The following is a 19,513-nucleotide window of genomic DNA, read 5'->3' as shown; positions in this document are numbered from 1 at the left end:
TCACGCAGTGGCTGCGGAGAGAAAGACTGAAATTGTGGATCTGTGCTACAAAAAGGCAGTTGTGTTTGCGGAAACCACTTTAGCCAGAATGAACACTGCCAGTTTAAAAGAAGGACAAAGATGAAAGGATCTTTTTCTGCAGATAACATGTCTGAACAGCAGAGGCTTTAGATGAAGAGGAGAAAACCGGGAGAAGCACAAATTCAACTCCACCACTTAGCCATCCATTTTTGTTTTCAATTTACACCTTCCTCCTTGTGTTTAGAGTCGCAGCAGGCTGAAGCCTTTCTCAGCTGTTATAGGGCAATGATTTATTCATATAGTTGCAAATCAGCTTAAGAATAAAAAGGTCCGGGCGGTAAACTCCAATAACTGGGCCACAAATAAATCAGAGAGCTTAACACTCAATACCCCCTCCTCCTGTAAAGGGAATTTTATCCCATTAGGTAATTTTAACCTTTTAGAAAGGCTGTTAAAGTTGCTCATATTTAAGAGTGCAGCTGAAGTAAACATTTATCTTGAAATACTGTTGCTCGGCAGCTGGAAATTCAGGAACTCACAATCTTCTGCAGGTGTTTCTCTTTGCGAACGTCCACCATGACCAAGCCCTCCTTGACCAAGCCCAGGCCCACGTCCTCCTTGGTGTCTCCAAACTGTATTGAGACGTGTGGGCAGCTGGCGCCCGAATACTCAATGTTCATCATGCACTGGGTGTTCTGGATGTCCCGCACAATGCAGTCCACCACATCTGCACGAGCATCCTCCTAAGAAAAAGAAAGAAAGAAAAAATTAAAAAAAGGTAAAAGGGTGCAAGGCGAGATTGAGAGGAGGAGGATGATGGATTGTGGGAACAGAGCAGAAAAATGAAAATTGTGGTTGGGGACAAAAAGAGGGCAAAAGAGAAGGGAGGGAGGCAGGAAAAAGATGAAAGGAATAATTAGTGTTTTATCGCAAACCCAAAAACACAGAGCTGGAAAGCAGAGGCTGATGGAAAGATGTTTGGATCCGTCTTTAACAGTGACTTTTTTAGGTCATTCAACACTTTCAAACAAAAGTTACCACTGGAGCAGAGTTTAAGGTCCCTTTTATATTATTAAAACACCTTTTTTCTCTGGTTTATCATTTAATCTGACTCATATATGACGTCTTTTTTTTCTTATCGACTTTCCCTCCCTCTTGAAATTCCTTTGCATTCCTCTTTCTCAGACACTTCTAACCTTGGAAGCTGTGAAAGGCCACTCACTATCTGATTGAACACATGGGGGAAAGGACAGTGGATCTGTAATACAATCCTGACCTCGTGTCCTCCAGCAGTCTGGGTGGAAAGTAACATGACAAACAAAGGCTGCTCCTTCAAAGGAAGGAGGACCGTTTTAAAAACAAAAATCTGTCCCTGGCCATCATCCATTCTTTCTCAACATCATCCCTCTCTTTGCTTTCTCCCCCCACCCACCCACCCTGGTCTTGTCTCCATGGCAACCCCCTTCCAGCTAGCCGCTCTTGGACATGTGTGTGTCTGCGCAAGCAAGTGTGGGCAGGAAAGCTTTTCTGAGAGAAAAAAAAAGGGGGCTTTTGTTGTTCCCGGATCTCCCTCCGGTCAACTTGTCACAGGCGCTGCGGGAATGCTCAAGGCGAAAGAGAGCCAAGAAGGAACCAGAAGGGGAACCTACTGTCAAAGAAGAATGAGATCACACTAATGAACACCAATCCTAAATAATGAGAGGCTTTTGAGTGTCCCACTCTCACCTGAAAGGCTTTTATTTCCCCTTAAACCTGCTCTGAAACTAAAGCACCTTTTCTGGAAAGAGCTAAACCAACAGGACGGATAGTTGGGCATGTTGACCATTGGATTCTTCAAACTGAAGTCTGGCATGGAGCGAGTTTACTCCGCCCACCTTGACAGCGTTTAAAGAAAACTGCAAAAAAAAAAAGGTTTGCAGCTCTGCAGAATGGTTCAGCACATCTGCCAATCAAAGCCTCAGGCCTAATAGGCACACAATTTAATTACTTTTTTTTTATATATCTGCCCACCCCCCTACAGTTCTCGTGAATATGGATCAAAAACATCCTATCCATATCCTATCCTACAGTAGACCCTCACCGTATTGCAGTTCACCTCTCGAAGATTTTTTTCCAGTGCAATTTATTTACTAGCGCATTGTGCTCTGCATCCTGATTGGTTGTTCATCATGTCAATCTCTTCTATGCCATGTTTCCTGTAGAGACTGCATTCAGTTTGCCACATTTACATAAAACTCCGATGGTGATCAGATTTGTGTTTTCATTCTCTAATAGTGGACTTATTTTTTAAGACGGTTCAAACTTTGAGAGTTTAAACAAGAGTGGAAATGTTCATTTCTGTGTGATAAAGGGGTATAAAGTGTAGAAATACGTTTTACCGTCTTGAATATTTGAAATTCTACCAGTTATTTTTATCGAGGGGACACCGCCGTTTTTAAATATCTTCCCTTTCCCCACATTTCTCATAAATATGGAATAAAGTGAAATGAATGAAAAATTTCCTTGAAGTCAGACAAAAATACATTTACTTGATATGACCTTTTAACAATGGAGAAAAGTTCTTATACCAGCCTCCAGTGGTTGTTTGAGGAACTGCAACCTTTAGAATCCTGGTTTGTGTCAAATGTGTGAACAGAGGAAGAAGCCAAGTCTAATTTCACCATTTGATACTTGTGGCAACTTTGAGCAATGTTGGATTTTGTCTGCGGTAAAAGCTGTTTTTCTTTATTCCCCTCTCTAACTTTAAACATCTCGTGAATCTTCTTTTGAACCACAGTGATGACCTTCATAAAATGTTACTGAAAGGTATTACGGGAACGACAGGGAAGATGTGCGGTGTCGGTGCGTATTTCTCAGTTTTGCTTGGTGACCTTTATTTTGCAATTTTAGGCTTCATGCAGTAATCTCTTGCTGCCAGTGGATTTTACCATGACTGTAATGAGAAAATGTTAAGACAGTGAAGGAAGTCATGCAAGTTAGTAAATAGATGAGAAGTCAGTTATAAGCCACTGCGTTTACGGGAGCTGTTTTTTTCTTTGGCACTGCCAGAAAAAAAATTAAAAAAGGTTTAATTGGCTAAACAGGAATCTGAGGGAAAGTGGAGAGAGAGTCTCAAGTGCAGACGTGAATTCTGGTGGCAGCCATCACAAAACCAGAATAAGGACAGATTAAAAGCTTCAAAAACTATGGTGGTGATGGAAGATGTCATGTCAGAGCGATGTCTTCAGCTGTAATCCATACGGTGGCCCAGAAGGGTCACAACACAACACATTAACTTTACACACAACACATTAACTTTACACACAACACATTAACTCTACACACAACACATTAACTTAAAACACAACACATTAACTCACAACACAACACATTAACTCACAACACAACACATTAACTCACAACACAATAACTCACATTACTTTCTGTTAGGCAGTTAGCCATTCAGCCCAGTGGAAATTTCAGAATAAAAGCACTTCCATTGCAGCTTTACTTCCGTTGTGAGTTAATGTGTTGTGTTGTGAGTTATTGTGTTGTGAGTTATTGTGTTGTGAGTTATTGTGTTGTGAGTTATTGTGTTGTGAGTTAGTGTTGTGTTGTGAGTTAGTGTTGTGTTGTGAGTTATTGTGTTGTGAGTTAATGTGTTGTGAGTTATTGTGTTGTGTTGTGATTTAATGCGTTGTGTTGTGAGTTAATGTGTTGTGTGTAAAGTTAATGTGTTGTGTGTAAAGTTAATGTGTTGTGTGTTAAGTTAATGTGTTGTGTGTAAAGTTAATGTGTTGTGTGTAAAGTTAATGTGTTGTGTTGTGACCCTTCTGGGCCACCGTAGATCCACCACACTGGTACAGCACTTCACCATGTTTTTTGTATTTTCTTCCTCTTCTGATATTTTCAACATATAATGCAGCTGAAGGAATATTTGATACAAAAAAAAAATCAATAATTCCATCTTACAGCTGCACTTTCAGTTCCAAAAAAAGAACTTTTCCAAGACAGTATGAAGCCAATTACAACTTGTGAAGCCGGATTTCTTGTGGAGGGCATGATGTGGCAGGTTGCAAGACAAAAGGTAACAACCTTCCCAGCGATGGTTCAATGAAAGCGAGGACCCACACTGTCACTATAGGGCAGACAGCAAAAGCATGAAAGGAAAAGTGAGGGAAACTGAGATGGGAAGATGCAGACTGACAAGGAGGAGAGGTGGAGAGGTGGCGAGGTGCACGTCTGCTTCAAACATGTGCTTTAGCTCTTTGTGTTTGTGTGTGTTGGAGTTGTAACATGTTTGTGTCCCCTGGGCAGCACTAACAGATGGGCCACTTCATTACTGACTCATGAGACGGCACACGCCCAGGTAACGCCGGCACACACACTTGTTCCAAGAACAGGAAATGACGAAACCAACACAAACTGAACATTTCTCACGAAACAGATTATTCACTCATTGATTTGTATTTTTAGAAACGCAGTGACATGTCATAGTTAAGGGGTTTCAAAAGCGCTTGAAGCAAGTAGACTACCATATGCTACTAAGTTACTCTGCAAAAACAGATGTTTTTATTTTGGCTAAACAATATCATAAGCATAATTAAAAGACCACAGGAAGGGCTTTTACAATAGACCAAGAGAGTATCGGAGTGGGTCTTTAAGTACAAACACACACCACTTTAACACAATGCCAGTCAGGAACATGGAAAAAGAAAACCTGTTTGAATTTGATTGGTAATTTGCATGCAGCCCACTCAAGATGGCATTAACATGCTGACTTTTGACACCAAAGTGTGGAACACACACAGACAAACACACACATGATCAGTGAAGGCTGAATAAAAGTGCAATTGGATGCAAACAAGGTTTGAGCTCCAGAAAAAAAAAAAGAGAAGACTATAACATCTTTAGTTGGCAAAGGCAAACATGAAGCACTTGGCTGAGTTTCCATGTTTTGGCTGTTAAATAATAGGTCAAATTTTCTGCACAAGAACCCCTGACTCTGCTTTGAATGATCTCAATTAACGACGATATTAATTTTTACAGAACTTGTCAGAAAGAAAGAAAAGAAAAAAAGCCAGCCTCATATCTCAGTCACAGACTAATCTGTTCATGTGAAACATGAAGCTCAGACACTTTCATGTCTTGCCAGAAAAGACAACTTTCAAACTGGCACTAAATCAGCCTGTAGAGGCAGATCGCTCAAAGTTAATTTGGAAACTTCTGGCTGTCGAACATTTCTCTGCTCGGAGGGTGTGCTCGTCTGGGCACTTACGTCCAGTGGGACCTGGATGAAGGCGAAGGTATACTCGGTGGCCTGGGCTGGCAGGGTCCTGGTGCCGAAGGCAGGAGGCATGGCAGCCAGACGGGTGGATGGCACAACTTCTCTCTGAAAGAATATGAGGGACAGTCAGCACTAAAACATATATAGAACATTCTTAGATCTCTCCAAATCCACTTTTCATGGTACTTTTGATCATCTGAGAGCATCCTAAATTGCTTTTGCCAAAAGAAATATGTGACCTTTGAGGGAGTGCATTTTTCTGGTCTTTAAAACAAAGCTCATCTCATCTTCTTAGTTTTAAAATAAATAATACACACACACACACAGAAAGTGTCACTTTATATCTTTGCTTCGAGATTTAATTGCTTAATCCTTACAGGTGGAAGCCGCTGTGAGAACTGATCAATCACTGATCGCTCCAGGCTGCACTGTAGCGGAAAGTCGGTCACGTGATCAAAGCTAATTTAATGCCCCCTCATACTGCAGGTTAATGTGTTCACTGGACTGTACAGTCTAGATAGAGAATACCTCCAACATTCATTACGGACAAAATGTTCAATTTATCTTTACTACATTAGACTTTGACGGCACTTTGAAGATTGGCTCAAAAAATGAAATTACAAAAGTGTTCTGCTGTGTTTTCTAATATTCACATAATAAGTCAGCAGCTGATCTGTACTATGGGAAGGTGGCAATACTGCCAACTAATAGTTCATAGCAGAGGGACATGAAAGCGAGGTTACATTCCATCAGTCTGAAATGACGTGCGACCAATCAGGTGCTGCAAAGAAGAGTTCGTCCCCATTTTTTAATTTCTTTTCTTTTCGTCAAAGTACCAGCTCAGCCTGGGAGAATCACACTTTAAGCAACATGCCAAGATGCATCGCATCTGCCAGCCAAACCTGGATCTGTCCCCCCCTCCCTTCTGAGGTCAGTCGCACACTGCGCCGCTCCACTGCATCATGGGAAAAGTCCCGCAGGGTGGGGGCTGGCTGCATGAGCCGCTCAGTGATGCAAGCATGTGCGCGCGTGTTGGCAGTCAGATGTAACAGTTAGATGAAACATCTTTGTTACCAGAGTTAAGGGATTAACGAGATTTGGGGGTGTGTGTGTTTTTTATGAGGACTTTGTTCGGCACTGTGCTTTGCCTTCGTTATAAACAAAAAAACAACAACCACATATTGTATTTGTTTTGAAAGATTCCACAGCGAGCTGTACTGAAAGGCTTCTTTGAGCATGTAAATTAACCTGGCACTGAAAAAAAACAAAAAAAAAAAAACAATGCTAGGGTGTTTTAATGAGGGCATTTTCCCGCCTCCCACAATCTCTTCATCAAATGTGCTTGTACAATCAAAGCCACGGCTGGAAAGTTACTCACGTTGCCATAATCGATGTAAAAGACGTGAACCTTCGCTGGTGACTCAACTTTTTCCACTCTGGCTCTGTACCTGCAACACAAAGAGAATAATTGGAGGAATTTGAAAAAAGAAAAAGAGGAGGTGGAGGAGAAGAGAGCAGAGGGAAAACAGAGTAGAAGACAGAAGGCACAAGAGGAAAAGGAGATGAGTAAATGATTCTGTGCTTATTTCCCTGGAGAGAAGGTGCTGGAGGATCTGTCTGTTGTGATTGGGGGAAAGGAGGCGGATAGGATGAGCAGGCCGGGGGTGTGTGTGTGTGTGTGTGTGTGTGTGTGGGGGGGGGGGGGTCAGAGGGGATCGTTCAGGACAGAAGAATGCTGTGGAAATTGCAAAGAGGCCTCTTTGCAATAAAAGACTGAAATTCAAACCTGATTTTGCCTTGTAGCAAATAACATTAGCCAATGTGTGCTAATCACAAAAACTTGCCGTTTTGATTTCCAAACACAGTTTGGTATTTAAATTAGAGCAAAAATTAATGACGAATCAATGGGGGAATAAAAAGGTGTTTTAGCGCAAGCCAAATTTATACAGAAACCTAACAGAACCAATGGATTCCTCATCCAGGATAGTCAGGACCATAACATGTGGCTCTTGAAGCAGTGAACGAAAGAAAGCACTGAAGACATGCAAGTAACACATTAAATACAAGAAAAAGTTTTATAAAAAGGAAAAAGAAAAACAAGAGTACTGATACTCAAAGAGTGAAAACTGAAAAACAGTCCAGCTGTGTTTTTTGGTGTTTATTGTTCTTGTGGCGTTTTTCTGATTATAGGGGACATTTATTACGAACTTTAAGCTCAAAATTGCATTTGTGAGGATTTCTTTATTCAAATCATTGTGAATAAAGAGCAGATGAAAAAAATGCAGTTTGAAAAAGCTCATATTTGTGTCATAGAAAATGCGCCGGGCGGGCCACAACCTACCTATACTCCATTCTGATTCATCCACTTGCAGACAAATAGATCCTTGTTTTCCCTGTCTGAGCTGGAATCAGGCTCAAAACTGTACGGTTGGACGGCTCAAATTTTGCTTGCTATTTTTATTGCACAGGTAATGTTAGGTTGGGGGTGCGCAGGTCTGTAAGTTAGTGAGATAGTTATAAAAGATAGCTCAGTTAGGTGTGATGGGAAAGGGGGCGGGGTTGCTCCAATAGTTCCAACTTAAAAGGCGAATTTTTAATGAACTCCTGCCGCTATGCAGAAACTGTCCAAGAAAAAGACAGGCTTTTTTTTGTCTTTTATAATAGATCAAAAAATGATCGGAGTGGGACTTTAGGAAACCGAACAGAAAATGTTGAGAGTTGGAAACAGAAGAACAAGGAGGTTTTATTTTTTCACTTAAGTCTTAGTTTTCATAAGCCTTTCAAGGTGAAAATAGTTTCGAAACAATCCTTTGTACCAAATGCACCACAGTGATTAACATTTTTACTGAAGTACAATCTCAGAACAGCACAAGCTTTTGGACATTTCTGTTTTTAGTGGTAAACACTCAAGTCTGTGACTTTCTCCACCTAGAGCAGGTTTACCGCTTTGCCAGCCGACGTGAGAATAGAGTGAATGTTTGTACCAGATGGCCTGTTTAACATGCCCACTGATTTACAGGCAGGAGATTAACTCGTGTTTGCTGCAAAACCATGGAGAGGAAGATGGACAGAAGCAGAGGGGACAGAAAGGACAGCACCTGTGTCAGGTGAACATTTGGTTTTTAATCAGTTTCAAGACTTCTTTTTTTCCCCACCATCACCTTTTTGACAGACTCCCTCCCTCCCTTCATTTCTGTGACTTCTATCTGTCCCTGCGACCATCTGCAGACTTTCAGTGAGGAAACTCAACCAAGAGATGCTTTTGTGTGTCACCATCAAGCAATTGCTGATTCTTCAGGGCCAATGCAGTGGCAGAAAGCTAATTAGGAGCCTGTAGGTGTCTGCAGTGAACGCATCCCAGGGTTAAAACAAGATGAGGTGAAAATGAAATGGCTTCAGTGCCTGAGTGAGAAAAAAAAGCCATCAAGCACCGCTAAATTAAAACCACTCTATGTAATTGAATAAATGATCATCCCATTAAAATGCATCGTTTTGCCGAGAGACTCTGGTTGCCTGCGTTCCCTTAAAGACGCTGGATACTCCCTCCATGCCACTAGACTCGCAGCTCTCAAACTGGTGAGGAATTATTTTGACAAAGACGTCAACAATCTCTTTCATCTCAAAAAAAGCTAACTGCTCGCAACACATCTCTGTTCTCTTACCCACCAACAGATATTTTTAACCAGTTTCATAATTAAAGGTGGAAAAAAAATACATTTTTTATTACCATTCTCCATCTGCAAACTTGGCTAAGCAGTAGTCTCCTCTGCGTGCAGAATAGGACCCTTCCACAGATGGGTGGGCAGCGATCTCTGCTCTCATGGTCTCCATCAGGGTCTCCAGCTGGGCTCCTGGTGGAAACACAGACAAGTGAGGTCCAGATATTTGAGCTTCTGGAAACTTCCTTAATTTCCCTTCTACGTCTTTTGTGATTGAACCTGACCAGCACTCAAGTTTTCACTCTAGAGAGCAGAAGATGTGAACTTTTGATGTGGATGCACGTTCAGAATGACTGGGTTCTGATGAGCCTCTCCAGATTGACAAACATCCATTTGTATGTTGAGCTTAAAGGGTGTGACTGACAGCAGAAATAAACACAGATGTGTCTCATCCATGTGACTAAATGTATGAATATGAATCAGACATGATTTCCCAAAGCATGGCACAGATCATTCTACAAATTTTCTTGGCATTATTGGTATTTTTAGGCTGTGCGTTTAGCTTTTTAAACAACCAATTCAGACTTTTATTAGGAACAGTTTTCTGAATATTAAAGTACTTTAGTGTATGGGAAAAAATATGCAAACGATATAACTAAATCAAATATAGCTTTATATTCCTTAAAACGGGGAAAATATATTTCCATTTCAAGCACCTCTAAAACAGCTGCTTGCTAGAACAGAATTTGGCCAAACGGGCCCTGACGTCTGTAGGGCATTTGCAGCCTTCACTGGTTTAAAACGGGGCTAATCCAGTTCCCCCAGTTGGTATTTATGGCTTATCAAACCTTTGTAACCCGTGGAGCAAACCCATTATGGTGCATTTGAGGTGAGAACTGCCATTTACGAGGGGGAAGTAGAAAAATCAGATAGTGACTGGCTGCTCGGCGTGGAACCAATGACTGCAGTGATGCGGTGTCCTGATTTGAACCAGTCAGCTGGAGCATGGAGGCTGAAATATTACAGAGCATCTGCATTTTCTAAATAAATGAATAAATAAAGAAAGAAAAAAAAGGGGAGACTTTTGTAGTGTTTGTATTGGAAACTATGCTGATAGCATGTTTGCTTTAGGATTTACGGTATTATCACATATATCGTGTTTGTGTGTTGTGAAGAAAGTTTTGGGGAGATATTTCTGCTGCTAAGTTAGCAAAGTCCCTCATATAAATTTTCATGCCGACTTTTTGGTGACAAGCCTGGATGTGCACCGTAGTTTTAAAGCCGGATGCAGCAACATGCCGGCTCCCATTAGCATGGTATCTTGCAAATAAAACCAGTCACTACATGCGAGTGTTTGTGTGTGCACTATTCAACTTTGCTGACGATGCATATTGCTGGCAAACAAACAGCTTGGAGGCAAGCATTGCAGGCATCTCTTGGGTTGTGTACAGCTGCTGCTAGTTGTCATTAACACCTATTATTTATGTGGGGGAGAGAATAAAAATATGATTAATTATGCTACGTTTTCTAAATTATCTGTGCCGAGACAGGCAAGCAGCTGCCAGCTACAGCAGACAGGAAACCTACATTTGCATGTCAAATGTGGAGAAAAAAAAAACAAGGCGGAGCACAAAAGGGATTTAGAGAGGAGTAAAGTCAGACAGCTCTGTTTGCGCAGTGATGGTGTGTGTCCGCTACATTGGACCTCAAAAGGAAAATCTGCTGCAAACAACTGGTCCATATAATTATGTCCTCTATGTAGCTACAAAAGATTAAAGTCTAATGACACGGGTAAAAGTTTTGCACTTCCAGACACAAAGTGTCTACAGATGCTCAGACTCTTTAATCAAATCAAATCAAATCAAAATTTATTTATAAAGCACTTTTCATATAAAAATATAACACAAAGTGCTTTACATTAAAACAACAAAATATAAAAACAAGCAAGCATTAATAAATAAATAAATAAATAATAGGGCCCCCCTCCCCGTACCTAGCCCCCCACGCCTTTCACACCTCCCACTCTCTAACTGATGGAAAATGACAATGAAAAATAGGCTGTAAAACATATGCTGAGCACAAAAACATGATGCGGGAAACGCTAATAATTGGAACCTCCCCCCCTGTGAACAGCCGCATAGACAGCCAAATGCAACATCACAGGCGGGGACCGCTCCACCACAGCTAAGCGGTGATGCAGGTCCCCACCCAGAGCCGCAGCGGCTGAACAGCAGCCGTCCCAGAGGGAGAGGTTCCAGCTGAGGAAGCACCGGAAATAAAAATGAATAAAAATTGAGAATCAAAAAGTAAACATATTGATAAAAACGATAAAACATTGAAATAAGGTAAATTAAAATAACACGTTAAAAATCAGGTTCAAGTTCATAAAACAAGATAAAATGGATAAAGAAATAAAATAAAAATAGAAAATACATATAGATAAATAACAATAAATAAATAAAAGTAGTAAAATAAATAAATAATAAATAAAAATTAGCTAAAAGCCAGGTTAAAAAGATGGGTCTTGAGCCTTTTCTTAAAAGTATCAATGCCCTCTGCGGCTCTCAGGCCCTCTGGCAGACTGTTCCATAAGCGGGGACCATAGTGCTGAAATGCAGCTTCTCCATAGGTTTTAGTTTTTACAGTTGGAATGGTTAACAGACCAGTGCCAGAGGATCTCAGGGTCCGCGAGGGTTCATATCTTACTAAAAGATCTGATAAATAAGAAGGCGCAAGACCGTTAAGACATTTAAAAACTGTTAAAAGTATCTTAAAATCAATCCTGAAGCACATGGGGAGCCAATGCAGGGATTTTAAAATTGGGGTGATGTGAGCCCGCCTCCTGGTCTTTGTAAGAACTCGTGCAGCAGAATTCTGGAGAAGCTGAAGGTTCCTAATATTTGTTTTTGGAAGACCAGCAAGCAGGGCGTTACAGTAATCAATTTTACTCATGATAAAAGCATGCATTAGCATCTCCATATTAGCAAGAGAGAGTAGTGGGCGGACTCTAGCCAGATTTTTGAGATGATAAAAACCAGTTTTAACCACCTGTTTTATATGGGGGATAAAAGTTAGCTTAGAGTCAAAAATAACACCCAGGTTTCTGACTGCTTCCGAATGACTTAAGGAAAGTTCCTGTAGCTTCAGAAACTGTTTCTCCCTCTTGGCTTCAGGACCAATAACTAAAATTTCAGTTTTTTCCTGGTTGAGCTGCAGAAAATTATTTGCCATCCATAATTTTACATCTAAAATACAGTTAAAAAGTGCTTCTATTGGTCTTGTGTCATCAGGAGACATAGCTATGTACAGCTGGGTATCATCAGCATAGCTATGAAAACTGATGTTGTGGCTCCTGATGACATTCCCCAGAGGAAGCATGTAAATGTTAAAAAGCAAGGGGCCCAGGATGGAACCTTGAGGCACACCACAATTAATTTCATGGACCCCAGAAAAATATGTGTCCATGCTTACCATAAAGCTTCTCTCCATGAGATACGACTCGAACCACTTGAGAACAGTCCCTGAAAGGCCAAGACTTTTAAGTCTGTTTACAAGGATCAGGTGATCAACAGTATCAAAAGCTGCACTTAGATCTAACAGAACTAGTACTGAGATCTGACCTGAATCCAAGGCACACCTGAGATCATTAACAATTTTTAACAAGGCCGTCTCTGTGCTGTGGTTCGTCCTAAAGCCAGACTGGTTTATCTCAAAAATGTTGTTTTGTAAGAGAAACTCGTTTAGCTGAATAAAAACAAGTTTTTCTAAAACCTTACTTAAAAATGGCAAGTTGGACACAGGTCTGTAGTTATTAAAAACTGAAGGGTCTAAATTAGTTTTCTTGAGTAATGGTTTCACCACTGCCGTTTTAAAGGCAGCAGGAAAAATACCCGTCTGTAGAGAGGAGTTAATGATATTTAAAATCTCACTCTCAAAAGACCCATAAAATGATTTAAAAAGTGATGTAGGGATGGGGTCTAAAGAACAAGTTGTTGGATTAACTTGGGAGAAAACTCGACCAAGTGTTGCAGCTTCAACCAGGTCAAAACTGTCCAGTGCTTCCTCAGGTAAAATCAAGCCATCATAACCAATAGAGAGGCTTTTCTGTTCTTTTATGATGTTCATTCTGACAGAATCAATCTTGCTCCCGAAGTGGTCTGCAAAGTCCTCACACAATGAGGCCGAGGCTGGCATTGGGTTTTTGTTCACATTTGAGTTGATTAAAGATTCAATTGTGGTGAAAAGGACTCTGGGGTTATTTTTATTTACGGAAATGATGTTCGCAAAATATGAATTTCTGGTCTGTTTTACGGTTTGATTATATAGTTTTAGTTGGTTTTGGTATAATTGATAGTTTATTTCAAGTTTGTGTTTTCTCCAAAGTCTTTCGGCAGATCTGCAACGTCTCTTCAATTGTTTAATTTCCTCAGTTCTCCAAGGAGGCGTGGGTTTGATTCTTATCTTCTTAGATGTTAGTGGAGCAACTGAGTTGAGACTGGATTTTAATTTACTGTTAAAACTTTCAACAAGTAGATCACAGGGGGCCGGTAAGACAGGTGGAGAGTTGGAGCGAACAGATGTAATAAATTTTTCGACCACTTCAGGAGTCAAGTAGCGTTTCTTCACCGTTCTCACAGAGGTCTCTTGCTTTATAAAACCAGTGATGTTAAAAAGCACACAGTAATGGTCAGATACAGCCAGATCCACAACAGGACTCATGAGACCCCATTCTAACGCGCAACCGGCTTGGATCCACTATTCTTCTCTGCTCTTGGTAAATAGGTGCAAATGGCTTGCATTATTGAACAATTTCCATCCATCCTTTTTTTGTGATTGGTACAGTTAACTGCTTTATCGTCTTTGCTTGGGAGCTGTGCCAATCAAAGCACGACAACCACTGCTATCTGTCCTCTGACGTTAGGACGCACAGAAACGTGTCTAAGATGCCAATTTCAGCTTTCTACTCTGGATGAAAATGAAAGCAAAAACATAATCTGCAGGGCTTAAAATGACCATCTGACCTGCTTTACAATACATTTCCTGCAGCATACATCATTAAGTGGCTACTTTAAATAACTGATGCATCATTGCCAATTTGAGATATTTATGATAATCTGTTTTTACATCTGCTGACTGCACTTTGCATGTGCTATTTATATGTGAAGGAATTTTTTGAAAATATAAAAGGTCTATGGCACACAATGTATAAACCATACTTCCCATAGGTGATCAAAATCAATCGTTTGTCACAAACATGTAAGTACAGAGTTAGAATCCTCATTACAAACAGCCAGACAGCCAAACATGTGCTTGCAGAGAGGCTAAACCGTGTCAAGCATGATTGCTCCTTCTGTGTTAATAGCAGAGCCAAAGTGATGATCCGAAAAGCGACCAAACAATTGACAGCCTCTGATGCTGCCAAGTTCTTTTAGTCGCCTCTCTTTTTTTCTACTCTTCCTCTGTAATTTGCTTATACACCATAATGGCTGCAGCTTTTGTAAATCATATCTAATTGCATTTTAACTGCCCAGTGCATTACCAGGGAGCAAAAAATAAATAAAAAACAGAACAGAACAAAAGAAAAATGGGCAGAATGAGCAAGTAGACTGGAGAATTGATAGTCATTTTACTGGTGGCTTATGACTGTTTTCCACCATTGTGTGTCTTTTATTGAGTAAGCATAGACCGGGGTGGGGGAAAAGCCATGGAAAACACTGAATAAAGTGTCCTTTGAGAAGAAATCCCATGGCTGTTTTGAATTCCATTAAGTGGTTTAAGAAAGCCATTAACCCACAGCTGGATAAATAATCGCAGTGTGACAGAAAAAAAAAAAAGGTAATAAATGAATGGCTGTTAATAATTTCTACATTTGTAAAAAAAATATGGAAATCTGATTCAAACTTGACCATCTGTGAAGGGAAAAGTGTAATGGAAAACAGAGAGAAAGAAAAACCAAAACTAAACTAACATTCATTATTCACCAAGTCAAAAATTGTTTTAGTTAATTTATTAATTTAAGTGATTTACTGCAGAGCCCTATTCTGTGCATCTGGCTGCAGAACCAGATGAGACCATCTTTGGGCTTAAGTTCACCTATTATGGCTGATAAAAAAGGTGACCACTGTTGCTATGCATGTGGCAAGAATGCTGTTGTAACTAAATAGTTATTCTCTTTTTTATGTTTTTAAAAATTGTGCCAAATGCTAATAAGAAAAAAGGAAAACAAAAGCCGCTTACATGATCCAACTGCTCGACATACTCTCACTGGAGTGGGATATGGTTTGCATCTCATGAATATATTCGCCACTGTCAATTATTTTCCTTCATTCTGCCAACAAAATTAGCCTTTCTGGAATGGCAAAAGCCATCGTTAAAAAAAATGTCAACACAGGAAGAGCATCTGTGACTTTGTTTGCTGGAGTCCCTCCTGTTTCCCTTTTAGCCACTTGTCCAGATTCACTGGAGCGAATGCCTACATTTGATTGCAACGGGTCTAAATATACTTATAGCGTGAAACCTGCATTTCCCAAATGTGCTTACATTTGACCAAATTCGGAAAAAAAGAACTCCATTTGGACTCCTAAAATGGAGTACCACTGTGAAAAGTGTCATTCAGCCTTTCGGCTTCCAGTAATGGACCCGAACGCTGGCAATAGTACAAATCTTGCTTGCTGAGCATGTGAAGAATCAGGACTCTTATTTTCCACCTGAAATCAAAAGCATCCCGCCTAAAACCAGCAGGTGACTGACCTTTTAGAACCTAACTTGCGTATCTGATTTAATAATGGATGCCTTGAGAGGGTAAAAGATCATCCAGACAGCAGGTCCCCCTTAAATAGTACATCTGCTGCAGTGGCAGGGAGCTTAGAGCAGGATCGACTGTCAACAGCTTTCATTGACCTATCTGGTTACTTTGTTTAGCCTTTGATGGAAAGAACCAGAAGAAGGCACAAATTTGAACAAAACAGGACAAAGAAATTCAAAAGTACCGGTAACTATTGGGCACACACTAGGTGGAGAAATTATAATATAATTAGAACTTTCTTTTTTTTTTAGCCCGTTAACAGTATGATACATAGCCCCCTTTTTCATACCAATAAATCCTAATTACACTGGATGTAAAATTGAAATTGATATGGTTTAGCAAATAAGCAGCTTTAGCTTGACTATGATTGCACGCACAATGGAAGAACTGTACAGCAATTAAACATGTTCTCCTTTATTTTTATGAGGCCATTAAACCACTGAATTACTGTTACAATTGTGAACCTTTTTGCATCTTTCCTTTTTGGTCGTTAGCCCCAAATCTGGATTTTTTTTTTTTTAAGTACAGTACAATTGGTTAATTTATAACCTTATTTTAAAAAGATTATTTTAAAAATTCAGCAAATCTTTTGACTGAGAACCAATTACTTGTAAAATATAGTTAAATGGGTAAAAATCAACTGGTGAATTACAAGTCTCACACTTCACACTGTCCTTATTTGAGGTCAAGACCATCGGATTTTTGAATTCCTCCACTTGGGGCAGGTGCTCTTTTCAGAGTCAAAGGTTGAAGGTCACCTTTTTCTGGTTGAGAGCTAGAAAAAGCCTTTGATTTGGAGGCCCTAATTATCGTTCCATAGTGATGAGCTCTGGATTATTACCAAACGGATAACATACTGGGATAAAAATCGCTGAAGTGAGATTCCTCTGCAGCCTGTTTGGGTGTGTTCCACTAATTAAAGACCCCAAAGAAGACCTAGGTCATGCTAGCGGGGCCATTACTCTCAGCTAGTCTACTAATGTGGGGTGCCTCTAGCAAGCTGGAGGAAAAGCCACTAGAGCAGGAGGTCTGGCTCTGCTAGCCGGCTCAAAAAAAGCAGACGTGTGGATAAGTCAATAAGTAAATGATCACCTTTGTATGCACTAGTTTGTTCATGTATCACCTCCAGACAAGCTACCAATAAATAGTTATTGAATAAAAAGACAAGGACAGCTTTAACAGTATCCATGTCTTAATTCAGTATGAACATGTTATAAATAATTCAGAACATGTAGTAGTTTTTATTCGTAAACAATGTATTTTAACATTTCTAACAGTGTGTTTTTTCATTCTGTTTTATGCCATCTGCATCATCCCACCGAGGGCATTTCAGAATCACAGAGTGTTTATTCAATGGGACTCGTTTTACTAGTTTACTAAAAGAATATTTTAAAACTTGAGGAAATTTTATTGGCCCTCATGGGGAAGACTTCCTGTCTGCCCTAATTGTTTTCATAGAAATGTATGCACTGCAGCCATAGCAAAACAGACACGAAAGATCAGGTTAAGGTTTGGCCAAAACGTGAACTGCCCTCTGGACAAACCTGGTCCTTCAGTAGATGGGCCTCGGCATCATTAGGTATTGAACAGCTGCTGTGTGTAAAAGGTAGAGGAGTGAATAATGTGGACGGAGTGGCACCTAGTTTGGGGGGACGACTCAACTCATTATGAGTCTGTATGGATGCCAAGAAACAAGCACTAGACAGGATGTACCGCCAACTGTGCTGCTGCTGAAGCTTGCGGTGAGCAGAAAATATGTGTCTGTTTGGAGCCAGGCTCGACAATCCAGTACCAAAGTGATGACAAGTGAGTGAGATCTAAACAGTGGGAAGGTAATGTCCAAACAAACACACCCCTAGAGGTAAGCTGCTCACTTATAAAATCTAAAAAAAATAACAGAAGCCTTAAAAATTGTCCATTTGAAACAAGAAAAGCTTTTAAAAGGCTAAACAAATCCTCACAGAGTTTTCTGTCAAATCTACTCTATTTTTTATTTTTTTAGATGCCAAATTTCTGGCTGAAGCAACATTTGTTCTTTAATGTTTTACAAAAAAAGTGTAAGGCCCACAGACCCATTCTTAGCCAGTCGTAAGCCTACAAAATAAATGGAAAATATGTTAACATTGTGATATTAGCCTGTGTAAAAGACGTAAAGTGCGATAAACGGTGACCTTAAATGTGCTAAAACATCCCCAATGGCAGCTTGAAGTATTGAATGAATCAAACAGAGCCCTTTACGCATTTGACCAATCAGGTGGACCACTTTATGTTGTTGACCAATCAAATGGAGCTCCTTCATGTTAGATGCCCGCCTCCTTTGTGGATCATTTGGAGTATATTTTAAGTCATGTTGACTTATTTAAATAAAACTGTTGTAGCGAATCAGACTAGATTTGTTTTTTTTGTCTTCATGTATCACATATCATATTGTTGATCACTAATATCACACATGGCAAGTTTTCATCATATTTAGTCCTAGCCAGTCCTGACACCTTCACTTGCCAGTCAGCCAAGTGTCTAATCTGTGTTATTGTGTTTTTAACAGTCTATTCCCTTTTCCACACAATACTTAGCTGCATTTGAGATTCCAGCACACTGGCTAACCAACAACTGTGCGCGGCTCAAAGCCAGTTTCTTCCATTTGCCTGGAGAGGCCTGCGTCCTTATGTGTCCAAGGTCGCACAGATCTGTGCAGGTCCCCCTCTGACAGTAATTACATATAGCCTCTGGAGAGGGAACAACACATGCAAGGAAAATAGAGGGATAAAAGACAGCAGTACTAAAGACAGATAAGGTGTTTGTGTGTATGTGTGAGGGGGAGTAGACTGAGACAATAAAAGATAAATGAATACTGCAACAGATAAAGACCTTAAAATAAACTGAGGATTAAAGACCAAAATCCCTCAAGCTTCTCAGTGGCTTGGAATAAGTATTCCTAATGTGGAATTTATCACTCATTGAGTCCGTCCTAAGATTTTCACATATGGAGGGAAGACTTGCCAGCTACATGTGACTAATTAAAATGGGAATGAGTGAAATGCTGATATGACTGCCATATAAGTAGATACTGCAAACAGGAATCCTGAGAAGGTTTCAGACTCACTAAGAGGAGGAATTCTGTTTTTGGAAAATACAAATCCTACAAGGATTTTTTAAGGCTATTTTTAGAAATACAATGCACTTTTCACAGCATATGGCTCCTTTGAGACCGACTTTCGGGTCTGCACACTAATTACACCCATTTAACCTTGAAGAACCTTCAGCAACAAGTAAATTACATTACTGTTTTCTATTCACACTAGAACGCATGCAGAGATGAACTCCAACCAAATCACAATAGTTTGCTTTTCTTCAGCCATGGTAAAACATTAAATAATCAGATTTTTATTAGCTCTGTTACCATTACATATGCGTAAAACTTTATCAAAATTCTGGAAATGTTGAAAATACACAATTTTGCAATTACACTGCTTATATGAATATATGAATATACAGACCAATTCACGCGATAAGTCATGCAAAAATATTGCGACGGATGGGAACGACACTTTGATTTAAGGCAGATACCTTTACATTTCTGCTGCGGCACTTTCAGAGGAGATGTCGGCATCGTATGAAGGAGCGGCAAGGTCCTTAAACGTGGGAGCGGCTACGGATTAAACGGTTTTGGTAAATCGTGGATGACACGTTCAACTTTTGATGAGCTGTGTGATGCTGTGGGGCCTCTGGTGGCACCCGCTGTGCAGTGTCCAAGGCATCCAG

At 40.1% G+C, this 19,513-nt stretch overlaps 1 protein-coding gene and 1 long non-coding RNA gene across 2 annotated transcripts in view; one reads left to right on the top strand and one right to left on the bottom strand.

Moving 5' to 3' along the window:
* snd1 (staphylococcal nuclease and tudor domain containing 1) overlaps window positions 1–19,513 on the bottom strand; it is a 154,583-nt gene that overhangs the window by 13,074 nt on the left and 121,996 nt on the right. Inside the window, exons 19-22 of the mRNA XM_023952284.1 lie at window positions 9,015–9,138; window positions 6,666–6,735; window positions 5,279–5,392; window positions 561–764 (exon numbers count right to left, since the gene is read on the bottom strand). Coding sequence (XP_023808052.1) covers window positions 561–764; window positions 5,279–5,392; window positions 6,666–6,735; window positions 9,015–9,138 — 512 coding nt within the window. The remainder of the gene's footprint in view (window positions 1–560; window positions 765–5,278; window positions 5,393–6,665; window positions 6,736–9,014; window positions 9,139–19,513) is intronic.
* LOC110017652 overlaps window positions 7,028–19,513 on the top strand; it is a 31,914-nt gene continuing 19,428 nt past the window's right edge. Inside the window, exon 1 of the long non-coding RNA XR_002872729.1 lies at window positions 7,028–8,394. This is a non-coding gene — a long non-coding RNA (uncharacterized LOC110017652). The remainder of the gene's footprint in view (window positions 8,395–19,513) is intronic.

This window comes from Oryzias latipes, chromosome 23, assembly GCF_002234675.1.
Source record: "Oryzias latipes chromosome 23, ASM223467v1".
Classification (NCBI taxonomy): Eukaryota; Metazoa; Chordata; class Actinopteri; order Beloniformes; family Adrianichthyidae; genus Oryzias; species Oryzias latipes.
This window is presented reverse-complemented; position numbering and strand designations above follow the sequence as displayed.